This window comes from Mus pahari, chromosome 10 (assembly GCF_900095145.1).
Source record: "Mus pahari chromosome 10, PAHARI_EIJ_v1.1, whole genome shotgun sequence".
Lineage (NCBI taxonomy): Eukaryota > Metazoa > Chordata > Mammalia > Rodentia > Muridae > Mus > Mus pahari.
This window is the reverse complement of record NC_034599.1, coordinates 60160967-60174514: the sequence shown is the minus strand read 5'-3', so window position 1 is coordinate 60174514 and position 13548 is coordinate 60160967. Positions and strand designations below refer to the sequence as shown.

General features: G+C 49.4%; 1 protein-coding gene across 3 annotated transcripts in view; it reads right to left on the bottom strand.

Moving 5' to 3' along the window:
• Positions 1-11341: 11341 nt before the first annotated feature.
• Parp16 (poly(ADP-ribose) polymerase family member 16) overlaps positions 11342-13548 on the bottom strand; it is a 24346-nt gene continuing 22139 nt past the window's right edge. Inside the window, exon 6 of one of the 3 annotated variants that reach the window (XM_029543796.1) lies at positions 11342-12713. In XM_029543796.1, coding sequence (XP_029399656.1) covers positions 12578-12713 — 136 coding nt within the window. In that variant the 3' untranslated portion in view covers positions 11342-12577. Of the gene's footprint in view, positions 12893-13548 lie in introns of all 3 variants that reach the window. The other 2 variants (XM_029543795.1, XM_029543797.1) reach the window with 2 other exon arrangements.

Here is a 13548-nt window from a genome sequence, read left to right as displayed (position 1 = left end):
AATTCACACTCTCTCCCTCCCTCCCTCCCTTCGTCTGTCTCTCTTTCCATCCCTCTCTCTTCCCCTTTGTCTCTGCCTCTTCTTCCCTGTCTCTGTCTGTCTCTGTTTCTGTCTGTCTGTCTGTCTGCCTTTCTCTCTGTCTGTCTGTCTCTGAAACTTGTGGGACTCACCATGCAACCCTGGCTGGCCTGGAATTCTCAGCACCCCTCCTGCCTCACCCTCTCAGTGACTGGGCTACTGGGTCTGGTGGACCTGTGATTTTTTTTCATTTTCTAGAATATCTTTGTATCTGCTGTCAGAGTGATACTAGCTTTGTGGAATAAGTGGAGAAGTATTTCTTCCTTCTTTGTTAATTTTTAGGAAAACTGACTGTAAAATTGGCATTATTTCTTTCTCAGATGTTTGACATCCATTTCATCCTCTGTGTTCTTGGATGTGTCACACTTTTGCTGGAGTCCTCCCCGAGGTGGCTTGTGATTTCCAACTTACCTCTACTCTTTCGGCTACTCCCATGCCTCAGGCACATACAGGTCTTCTCGTTGTTCTAAGATCAGGCTAGCCCCATGCCTCAGGGTTGGGTCTTCCCTTGTTCTAAGATTAGGGGGACCCCATACCTCAGAGTTGTTTTTCTCTTGGCGTCTCTTCCACATGTTACTGCATGCTCCTTTCCTATTCTCCATCCCCACTGTAACCAGTGCCTATAGACTGCTGTCTTCCATAGAACCTCATTTGTTCCCTTCATGATTAAAAAAAAAAGTGTAGATCACACTCATCTCTTGCTTCTTTGTCAACTCCTTAAAATCGGGAATCTTGCCTTCCACCTTTGTGCCTCTATCTGCTGCATCCCCCAAAGATTTGGCACAAACTAGGTAGGGCAATGTTGACTAAGGAGATGAACAGCAGACTGACCCTGTGGTCAGACAAGCTGTCCATCAAGAGTCACTGTCAGCCAGGCAGTGTTGGGGCACACCAACACTGGGAGGCAGAGGCAGGCAGGCAGATTTCTGAGTTTGAGGCCAGCCTGGTCTACAGAGTGAGTTCCAGGACAGCCAGGGCTACACAGAGAAACCCTGTCTCAAAACAAAAAAAAACAAAAAACAAAAAACAAAAAAAAAAACCAAAAAACAAAAAACAAACAAAAAACACAACAACAAAAAAAGAGTCGCTGTCAAGCCTGTCAGCCAGCCCGAGGTCTCCGTTCAGCCTGGACCAGCTCAGGCAGCCCTTAAGTTGGGTGGGTTGCTCTGTGGGGTGGGTCTGTTGACTGATGAGCCCACAGTGAATCCTGGGGTAACAACAAAGCAAAAGACCCAGGCTTCCTTCCAAGAAGTTTCTGGCCCACTCTCTACTGAGTTCCACTGTTCATGACTCTCCCGCCAGGAAGTGAAGTCTTGCGGTGCGGGGGAGTAGAGAGACTGTGGACCTGTCTCCACCCCTGGCAGCTGGGACTCAGGGACTGCTGGAGGGCCTTTGGACCCCATAAAAGCCTCATCTGGGGTGGCAGCGCTCAGAAGAGCCTGTGGAACCACAGAGAAGGCTTTGTGGCTTCCCTTCTCCCCACCGCCGTCCCCCCAGGCCTGGGCTCTCTGCTCATGGAAACTCCCCTGCTGGAGTTGGCTGCCTAGCCCCAGGAGACGGGCAGTGTTGCACGTTGTCACTGCCCAAGCTCTGGGGGGTGGGGTGGGGATGGGGGAACAGGACATGAGTCTGTACCTCTAAATGAACCCACCCTCAGTGACCTTCCTTAGTCCAAGGGAGGCCTTGATCCTGAAGGAGGGCAAGGTCTTGTGTGGAAAGTAAGGGCTGGGACAGTTAATCCCAGGCATCCCCAGAAACACCTCTGCTGCGAGGTCATGGATGTGGCTGGAGACCCACCCTGGAAGATGCGTGGGAGGACATCCTAGCGGCTTCTATGGGAAGCAGCTGTTCCCAATAACCAACAGCCGCATCAGCCGCCAGCGGTCCTGTAGCCTCTATCCTGCTCACTGACCAACTCCATGACCAGGCGGCCCCACTCGTGATGACGTCATTCCCATCTCACCCGCGGAGGGAAATGAGCTCAGAGCGGCCATTGGCCATCAGAGGCGGCCTGTTTACTTGCAGAGACCCTGGCCGTCACCAGCTCTTTGACCAGACATTCCCTGCTCTGGCCAGTATGAAGCAGAAGTTTCCTTAAACACATTACCTTGGCTACAATCTACCAATGTCTCCCTTCCTTTCAATAATTTTTTTTTCAGTAGGAAAATTCCCATTTCTGATCCCAAACAGAAAAGTCTAGAGTTGTCGGGGAACTGTCACAAAGACCCACCCCTACCCCCAGGGACCAGGTTTGGTGGTACATGCTTGGAATCCTAGCATTCGGGAAGCTGAAGCAAGAGGATTGTGGCAAGTCTGAGACCTGTCTGCACTACATGGTGAGATTAATTCTAACCTGGGCTACAGAGACCTGAGAGCAAAACACACACAAGACTCCATAGGGTCTTCCTGATTGTAAATCATTCCCACCTGTGAAAGAAACCCTGCACACTGGGACTGTGAAACCACCAAATGTCTGTCAGTCCCAATGGGAGGAGGGTGAGGTGTCAGGATGCCCAGCAGTGCAGGAAGACCCTCTCCTGCCTTCCCTAGGCCCTGAGCCACCTTGAGCTCTGTTTCAGCACATTTCCCAGCCTGCATCCCTGACTGCACCCTACACCCCTCCTTAATTCCCTCCAGGTCAGGGATATTTCCGGAGAGCAGAGGAACCGGCCAGCTTTAACAGGTTCCAGGGGATTCCTAAGATAAGCACCCCACTAACCCAAGCTGCCTCCTGCCCTGCCCCACCCCACCCTCCTTGTGTGTTATCCCTCCTGGAACTCAGCCATTCTAAGAGGCCTCGAGGGGACAGGAGTCATGGAGGGAGGTCTGTCTCCCCAATGCACCCAGATCTCAAGGCTACCCATGCCAGGAGCAGAGATATCCCCACCTAAGAATGTCAACCATGAGGACAGCTGCTACCGGCACTGGGCTGGGCAAGCAGGTGCAGACATGTCAAGGAGCTGAGGCCTGACTTGACCCCAGCCCTACCCTGTGCCTGATCCTGCTGAGCGCAACATGCTGCAGCCCCGAGTTAGGCTGGAGACAGTCCAGGTGGAAGAAGGCCTTGAACCTGTGACTCATAGTACCTCTGTGTCCGTGAGCCTGCAAGGTATCAAAGCTCCGCCTTGGAAGAGGGTGAAAAGGCGGAGGGAAAGGCTCATCGAGTACTAAGGACAGAGCTAGGTTTTCTTGCACCATTCCCAAATCACAACAGGCCCAAACTACCCAGAATGTGGTTTAAATGAATTCAGATAGTATCTCCACTGGACCCAGGAGTGGTGGGGTATGGCAAGGACAGAAGCAAGTATTTACTGAGCACTTACTTACCGGATGCCATGCTCCTCAACCCTTCCCATATCGGTTTCTCTGATGCTCATAACACTCCCTAAGGAGACCCAATGATTCCAGATTTGAGCATCTCCTAAATGGGTCTCTAAAGAGTACTTAACTCAGGGGCCAGCAAAATGGCTTGTTTGCCACCAAACCTGACAACCTGAATTCAATCCCTGTGACTCATAAGGCAGAAGGAGAGACCTGGATCTCACATGTTGTCCTCTGACCTTTACATGTTCTCTCTCTCTCTCTCTCTCTCTCACTCTCTCTCTCTCTCTCTCTCTCTCTCTCACACACACACACACACACACACACACACACACTAAATGTTTTAAAAAGTATTAACCAAATTCTCTAAACTAACCTTCATTTATAGTTTTATGCTAAACTATTCCACAGAACAGACCCAAACTGGGTCTAGGAGCAGGATCTTGAACTCTTTTTTTTTTTTTTAAAGATTTATTTATTTTATGTATATGAGTACATTGTTGCTATTTTCAGACACACCAAAAGAGGGCATCAAATCCCATTACAGATGGTTGTGAACTACAGATGGTTGCTGGGAATTGAACTCAAGACCTCTGAAAGAGAAGAGCAGTTGGTGCTCTTAACCTGCTGAGCCATTTCTCCAGTCCAGATCTTGAACTCTTGATCTTCTAGCACCCCAGTATCTTAAATGTCCTGAGTCAACGCCAGCAGGGGAAAGCCTTTTAAGCAATCAGGCACACATACAGCTACCATGGAGGCAGTCACACAGACCTGTACAGGCAAAGGTATACACACGACACACAAACTGATGTATATTGCTCTTAGATCTTTCCCTGTCATAGGTCCATCCTATACAAAATGGACAAGAAGGGTCCCAGAAGGTCCCAGCATGGCTCTACTTGGGTCACTAATACTGCTCTAGATTTTCAGTGCCAAGTACAGGACAGTACCAAGCAAGCACGTAAGAAATGTCTTCTGAGCCGGGCGTGGTGGCGCAGGCCTTTAATCCCAGCACTTGGGAGGCAGAGGCAGGCAGATTTCTGAGTTCGAGGCCAGCCTGGTCTACAGAGTGAGTTCCAGGACAGCCAGGGCTACACAGAGAAACCCTGTCTCCTCAAAAAAAAAAAAAAAAAAAAAAAAAAAAGTGTCTTCTGAATCAATGAGGATGTAATTTTATGAATGAATCAATGAGTGTAAGATGAGTGCTTCCGCATAAATACAAAGATGTCACCAGTCACCGATGTGTTCACAGAGACTCTGCATCTACTATAGAAAAAAAAAAAAAAATGGCATGTTTCCACAGACATCTGCCTAAGCTTAACATCTATAAAGACAAGGTCACATTGACTCCAAAGTGACCTCATAGGGGCAACTCTACATATCTCTGAGAAGACACAGAAGGCCATGGCTTACCCTCCATGACACCCACATACAAAGGCTTACTCAGTGTGGACATTTACACCCAGGCCTAAATACACATAAACACACTTTCTACCAAAGAAACTGTCTCCCACCAGAAACACAGCTGCCCACACAGGCAAGCCCAGGACGATCACACAAACCCACACGGACATGGACAGCCAGACAAAGAAGAGCACAGCCTGAGGCCCGAGCCAGACCAGGATTGAGACACCTGTCCACAGAGACCCTGAGCTACCCCAACCCTCCCACGCTGTCTGACTCCTCCCCTCCTGCGGACAGCTGGGAAGGGAGAGAGAGATGGGGATCCTGAAGGAATTCCTGCTGCAGATGGCTGAGGAAGCCACCCCCTCCCTCAGTAATACATGGCCAGGATCCTCGGGCACAGAAGCAGATGCTGTGTGTTGGGGGAGGGGTTCCCTTTCCTGAGGACTTTGCCCTTAGTCCCTGGCTCCTCTCACCACCTGGCCCAGCTTAGACCAAACCGCTAGACTCTCGGACTGTAGCAGAGACCCTGCCGCACCAGCTCTGCTCCTGACAAGATGATTTAGCAGGGCCTGGGAACCAGTAATTTTCCATCTTCTTAGCAGGAAACAGCCCAGCCATGAGCTTGATCTCCAAAACAGGCCTAGGATGAGAACACCCTGCTCCCCTTTAAGTGCATGGGCTGCCCATCGTGTCATCAAGCAATGTCCGCATCACTCCAAGGTTTAGGGATCAAAGGTCAGGGTTCCAGTCTCATTCTGCCTCACATCTATCACTCTTTATACTGTGTGAAACAAACCGTTGGAGTGTGACAGCTGCAGGTCACATTTCAAGTACCCCAGGTAATCCACGGCACCAGTTAAAGGGCTCCAACCGCAGGGACAGTGACCCTGTAAGGGGTCTCCCTCCCAACCAAGAGAGTTGAAATCCAGGTTGAGATGATACACAACAGCTCAGTTGACAGTGTTTGCCTAGCATGCCTGATTCCCTTGGTTGCATTCTCAGCACGGAATAAACCAATGTATGCTGGTGTAGGTTGTGATCCCAGCTCTCAGGAGGTGGAGGCAGGAAGATCGGAAGTTTAAGGTCATCCTCGGCTAACGTGCATCATTGAGTGCAGCCTAGGTTATGTGAGACCCTGTCTTAAACAAAACAAACAAACAAAAAAATCCCAGACCAGGATTTGAGGCTGAAATGCCTGATGCTGGAGCAAAACAGAGACTCAGAAAGAGTGTCTGTCCTCTCTAATCTAGAAACTCACATAGGCTCTCCCTCACCCTCCTGCCACTTCCAGGTCCCCCAGACCTCAGCTGGAGGTGGACACAGCATTGTAACCTCACCAGCCAGCAGCAGCAGAAGACAGAAATACTGCTCAGCACAGCTGGCCAGACATCGGAGACTGTGTACTCTCTGATGTCCAGAACAACTCAGACAATCAGAGCTGGCAGCTCCTGAGTTTGTGGTCTCGAAGAAATCATCATCATAGCAGCCAGGGTGGGAGGGAGGGCCCCCTGCCTGCCTGCCCCTCATTCAGTGTCCCATGGGGCTCACTCATGCTCACCTCTTGGACCTGCAGTGACTGGGCTAGATAGGTGACCAGGGTGAGTGCAGGACTCTGGCTAATGAGTGAACATCAGGGGAGGCTCCCCATGGGACCTACTCCTGGCACCACCATGTGGCCCCTGCTTAACCAGGCAGAGCCTTAGACTCTAGAGAGGGGGATTTTTCCACCCTCTCTAGGTCTCTGTGTGCTGGCACCGCCGCCTTTCTTCACTGTCACCCAGGGTCTCCGTCCCTCAGACAGCTTCTCCAGCTGGAGCCTGTGCCTGTCTGCTTCCATTATTAATTATTCCTGCCCCAGATGACAAGTCCACACTTTCTGGGGCCCGTCTCTCATCCTGTGTACATTTGAGTGCATTGTGGGAGCATCCATGAATAACAGCAATCAAACCTCAGTGATCCAGACTTGTCAGCTTAAACACCACATCCCCCGTGCCCCCCAATAATTCACAGATTTACACCTAAAGAGAATCCGGGACAGCTGAGGGTATCAGCTAAGAACCCCCTCCCCCAATACACACACCTTCATGTCTCACCAGACCCAATTTAGCTTTGTTAAATCACAAAGAATGCATTGATCACCAAATGAAGAGCCTGATTTTAAGCACTTGTTTCAGTGTCAAACACCCTCACAGGTTCTGTGTCCTGTTTCCCACTGTGTTGGTATCAGTCTGAGGCTTGAAGTGGGAGCAAGGTGACAACAGGGTCCAGCAGGACAGCTCACACCTATAATATAGCACTTGGGGGGCAGAGGCAGGAAGGCTGAGTCCCATGCCAGGCTCCACCGGCAGACCCTGCCTCAAAAAACAAAATGCAAACAGTCATGAAGCCAGCAGAAAGGTCAGCAGAAGGTCAGCCTTTCACGGCTGGGACCAGGGTAAATAGAAGTCTCTTTTCCAGGAGCATCCACGACTGGACTTCATCTTGCTGAGACTTTATTATCCGGTTGGGTTCCATGCCCACGTCTGAAGCCAGCTACTGCTCTGCTCGGGGTGGGTGGATGATGGAAAGACAGTCAGCCTGCCTCACCAGGATCCAGGGAGAGGAGGAAATGGGGCCGCCGGCTCAGAGTCGGAGTGCGGACCCTGGGGCAACAAGAGCAGGTGGTCTGACGCAGAGGAAATGGGGGAGAGAATCAAACTCTAGACGGATGAGAATAGGGCTGGAGAGATGGCTCAGCGGTCAAGAGCACCGACTGCTCTTCCAGAGGTCCTGAGTTCAAATCCCAGCAACCACACGGTGGCGGCTCACAACCATCTGAAATGAGATCTGATGCCTTCGTCTGGTGTGTCTGAAGAGAATAACAGCGTACTCACATACATACAATAAATAAATCCTAAAAAAAATTTTAAAAAAAGGAGGATGAGACTTCCCATTTAAACCATACATGGTATCAGGGGATTCAGCTCGGCTGTCAAGAGTATATACTGCACGCAGGACGTTGGCACCCACCTTTAATTCCAACACATGGGAGGCAAGGCCAGGCTGATCTCTGAGTTCAAGTCCAGCCTGGTCTACAAAATGAGTTCCAGGACACTCAGGGCTACACAGAGAAACGCTGTCTCAGAAAAACCAACAAAACCAACGAACAAAAATATCTACTAGGCTGAGGCAGAAGGATTGCCACAAGCTTGAGGCCAGCCTATGCTACAGACTATACATCATCCATCTTTATCTATCCACCTGTACCTGAGTCCTCCACCCCATGGGTACTAGGAACCTCTGGAAGAGCTGTACACGGTACTCTGTTGTTGTTGTTGCCTGAGACAGGGTTTCTCTTTGTAGACTAGGCTGGCCTTGAACTCACAGAGATCTGCCTGCCTCTGTCTCCCAAGTGTTAAGGTTAAAGGAGTGTGCCACCATGCTGGCTGCAGCTCAAGTGTCTGGATTACAGGTGTGAGCACAATGCCTGGCTTTGCTATCATTGACCCCTGTGTGAATAAGCTTCAAAATCCAGTTTTCCACCTCTCAGGCCATTTGCATTTTAAAATGGAACATAAGCTCCGTGCTGCCCACTTTAGGAGCCTTCGCCCCCCAACTCCCTTCCCCCTTTCCTTAATTCCAAAGTCTTTAAAAAAAAAAAAAAGATTGATTTATTTATTGCATGTAAGTACACTGTAGCTGTCTTCAGACACTCCAGAAGAGGGCGTCAGATCTTGTTATGGATGGTTATGAGCCACCATGTGTTTGGGACCTTTGGAAGAGCAGTCAGGTGCTCTTACCCACTGAGCCATCTCACCAGCCCAATTCCAAAGTCTTTAGCTGCCATTCAACCAGCACTCTCTGCTTTAAGGTTGGGGTGGTGGTTCATGGATTCTGTGAATCTTTTTTTTTTTTTTTTAAGATTTATTTATTTATATGTATATGAGTACACTGTAGCTGTACAGATGGCTGTGAACCATCATGTGGTTGCTGGGAATTGAATTCAGACCTCTGCTCGCTCTAACCCCGCTTGCGCAGGCCCAAAGATTCATTCACTATTACATGTAGGTACACTGTAGCTGTCTTCAGACACACCAGAAGAGGGCATCAGATCTCATTACATTTGGTTGTGAGCCACCATGTGGTTGCTGGATTTTGAACCCAGGATCTCTTGAAGAGCAGTAAGTGCTCTTAACCGCTGAGCCATCTCTGCAGCCTGAATCTTTTCATTTCTTCACTCGACAAACTTCTCTTGGGCACACCGACGAAGACAAACGAATTTATTTGTCCTGAGGGCCTTGCCCTCAGAAAGCTTCCAGTAGAACTTTAATGCAGAAAACATCAACCTCACCCGCCCAAAGCACAGCTCTTTGGGTCTAAAATGCTCAGTAGACACCGCTTTCTGTTCAGCACACGGACACTGCTGCCGAACACTGGAAATTTTCAAAAACCCTTTCCAGGTGGACCAGGGCGCCAGCAGAGTGGGTGGGGACGGCGGTTTCTATCTTGCTTTGGAATGTCGGGGTTTGTTTTGGATGTTCTGAACATCAGGTCGGAGATACACGCAAAGCGGAGGGGTTCCTAACCAGATCAGGGTTAGAGGCAGCCCAGGCCACCGTCTCCATGGTGCGCAGCACCAGACAGTTGGGAAACAAACAAAACCCCATGGTAGGAATGGACAAAGGCAAAAAACAAACAAAGACCAAGAGATGGAAAGCCCAGGGGATCGAGCATGTGGTGTGTGTGAGGGGGGTGCAGGGGGGGGGTATTAAAGGGGCTTGGGGAGGGTGTGGTACTGTTTGCTCCCGTGAAGAACTGAGTCTAACCTCGAGGCCTAGAAGTCACCATGGCAACGGGGAGGGCGAGTTCGGCAGATTCCATGCCAACACAAACCTCCCGGGTTTAGCAGTGGATGGGCACAGATGGGATTCGGGCATGTCATAAAGAAAAACACCTGAACTGGGCTCTTTAAATCAAGTCCCCACCCCTGGCCTGCCTTGGGAGGCGATTGCTATTTAGTGGAATGAATTAATAAGAATCAACTGTGAATCGAATATGCTCCTCTGTCATCTACTCAGGAACACACTCTAGGTTCACAGGATTCTGAGCCCTTCAAAGCCAACTTCTTTCCTGTGAGAGGCCCACCTGATACCTCTCAGAAAGCTGCACTCCAGACAATGACTTGTAGTTGACAGAGTTGGGTGTGTGTGTGTGTGTGTGTGTGTGTGTCTCACAAGGCCAAGGCAACAGGGCCCCAGTGTGAGGTGGTGATACCGGAGCCATCTGACCACTTCTGCCATCAACTACCCCAGCCATTTTCCTCCCATAAGACAGAGTGGGAGCTGCTTTCTCCTCCTGAGCCCTACCCCAGGGCCACTAGCTTGCCTTCTCCTGAGCCACTGTTCTAATGGCTGGCATCTGTCTTACGCTTAGGGCAGGGTCTGAGTGGAGCCGAGTCTCCTGGGGCTTGTCTCCCTTCCTTCTTGACCGTTTCTAGGCACCAAGAGGTCACATGTCACCTCCTATGACCCTCCGCCAGGGCTGGCACATTCACTGTACGAAATATGCAGTGCTTGAGACCTCTAGTTGGGAAATGTTTAAATTCCTTTTAAAACCAGAAGTGGGGAGCTTCAGATATAGTTCCATGGTAGATACTTGCCTAGCACGAAGCAGGCCTTGGGGTCAAAACACATGGAAAAACTTAAGACTGGTTCTGGGGGGATGGCGCAAGGATGAAGAGCACTGGCTGCTCTTATAAAGGAGCCTGGAGTTTGATTCCCAGCATCCTCAGGGTGGCTTAAAAAACTCAGCTCTGTACCTCCCATCTCAGGGGATCTGTTGCCCTCTTCTTGTCTTCATGAGGACTGCATACACATGATACAGACATAATATGCAGACAAAACCCATACACATGAAAATAAATAAAAATTTTAAAAACCAAAAAGATAAAACCAGACCCTGTGTCCCGTACCTGGTTTTCTCAGCACTCAGGAAGAGACAGGAAGATCAGAAGTTCAAGGTCATCCTTAACTATGTAGGAAGTTCGAGGCCAACCTGGATTATATCACACCTTGTTTCAAAACAAACCAAAGCACCCCAGCTGTCCTTTAGCTTTGCCCTGTCCCCTCGCTAGCTAGCTCAGTCCATCTCCTTCCTCCTTTCTGCTTCTCTGAGGTTTCAAGCTCCCTGCCTATCCCCACTGTCTGAGACACTCTTCTCCCTCACTGACTGTTCTTTGAGATTCCAGTCGAGTACAGCCTCTGTGATTTTGTGGGACAGGGCACTGAAGTTGTGTTGTAGTTTTAGTTATGAAATGTTCCCGTAGGCTCATGCAATCAGTTCTTGGTCCCCAGCCAATGGTGCTGGAAAATTGTAGGAGAGGCTTGGTCGGAGGGATATCTGGGAATGTGGCACAGGCCTCTGTATTGTCTCAGACCCCAACCCCACTCTCTCTCTCTCTCTCTCTCTCTCTCTCTCTCTCTCTCTCTCNCACACACACACACACACACACAGCTTACTTGGGCTGAGGCTGCAGACAGTCACAGACAGCTTGGTATTTAGGAAAATATCTTTAATGTTTTTTAAATGTCCCACTACTTGATTTAAAAATCATGATAGTGGCTTTTTCACAAGCTTTACAAATTATAGGAAAAAAAAAAAGATTTTCCCCTTCTCTATGGAAACTCCATTCCCAGCAGACAGGGATCTTCCGCCGCTGAAGCCTGGCAGGAAGGAGGGAATAAACACCACAGCAAGGACGGCTGGGGCTCTGCTTACAACTCAACCTCAGGCTCCTCGGGTGGAGGCTCAGCCCGCGGTGATCTGTGGCCCACTGAGGCAGGCCTCTGCCATGAAGGCTGCAGGGCCCCTGAGAGCCTAGAGTGTTGGGTATCAAGGCAGCTTTGTGGGAATGAGGACCCCTGTGAGCCTATGGCTTGGACCTTTCTCTATAACAAAACCAGAAAGAGGCTCCACAGTGGATGCAGCCACTCAGTGCTCCAGGTTCACACATCTCCCCCTCTATTTGACTCATAGAGGCTAACTTGTCAAACAAACGACAACAAAAACAGAAATGCAAACATTTGGTTCCGTTTGAGCTGTAATCAGCAGTTGGTCATTTTTAGAAAAAGATGACAAGAGTTGCTAGTTGTTAAATCTGCATTTTGTTATTCCGCCTGTGGCTCCTCCTCCTGTGTGGTTAAGGAGGGAGAGGGTACAGCTGTAGCAGAGGCTGTTGTTGATCTGAGAAAACTGTTAAAATGTTTTGCACCCGCAGACTAAAGCCGATGGAATCCCCAAACGATCCCACTGATATTTTTATGAGAAACACGACTGTCCCTCTTGGGTGTCTTGAGTCAAAACAAGGCAGTCGCCTAATGATTTATCGTTCCCATTGCACACGTTCTGTCTTCCAAAAGACATTAGCATCAGGGCCGGCCTCCATCTGGGCGATTGTAAACACGCCACGGACAGCTTGGACACTTTGCTTTTAAATGCAGCAGGACTTTTTCCTTTGGCTCTGGCTGAAGAGCTACCTCCCTAGACTATTTAGGAAGCAGAAGGTAGGACACCCCTGAAACAGACAAGTGAGGGGCCAGGGGGTCCCCCATTGACTGGACTGTGTCTGGGCACATCAACAAAGGCAATCAGTACACTTATGGCATATAAAACTCGTCCTGTGCACCCCTGCAAACGGTCCCCAGACTCGACCTGACCGGATGTGACACGCAGGAGATAGAGGACAAGTGTCCATAAGGCACCCCGTGAGTGGCCCCACTCCAAGCACCTGGCATCATCTCTTCACACGATTCCAGAAGTGGTGGAACACAGAAGAGTTGGTGACACTCACGATGAGCAGCAGCAGCAGATACAGAGACATCATGACCATGAACCAATGGCTGGACAACCAGGAGAGCTGGCTCGAGGCCCTGCCCGGAGGGAGAGAGTGCTGGCAACTCGAGAAAAACATTTTTGTTTTAAGTGTATGCAAGAAGTTCTGGCTCAGAGAACACGACAGGATGGATTTCATCCTCTGTGTGAGCTGCTAAGTGAAGCTTCGTGCGGCTCGAGAGGGCTGGGGCGGTTTGCGCTGGCACCACCAACACACCTTTCAACGGAACATTTTCTAAATGCACAAAGACAGCTAGCAATGAGCTCACCCCACTTGTCCCTTTTTAGCTCTTCTAATTATCTTTTATAAATCTTTTTTTTTTATTTCCTTAAGTAAGGGTTTGTTATCTAACAGGATAACCCCGCTCTGCCCAGACAGTGACTTAGCAAAGGTATTTTATGTATGAACTGATACAAATCTGAGCTGGGGAATCTTAAATCACTTTTTTTACTAACGTATGTGTATGTGTGTGTGTATGTGTGTGTGTATCCAGAGAACAGCTTGTGGGAGTCGGTTCTCTTTCCACCATGTGGGTCGCAGGGATTGAACTCCAGTTGTCAAGTGTGATGGCGTGTGCTCTTACCAGCCTGGGGAATCTTTTTGTTACACCAGGAGGTGTTCTAAGCCATCTAACATGCACTGGAAACACTTGCTAAGGATAATCAGTTAGGAATAGAGTTTTTTTTTTTCAACTAAATAGCATGGAACTCCGGCTTCAGGGGATCTGATGCCTTTTTCTGGCTTCCCTGGTTCTGTTTTCTCTCTCTCTCTCTCTCTCTCTCTCTCTCTCTCTCTCTCTCTCTCTCTCTGTCTCTCTCTCTCTCTCTCACTCACTCACACTGGGAGGAATAATGCATTAAAATGACTAAGTG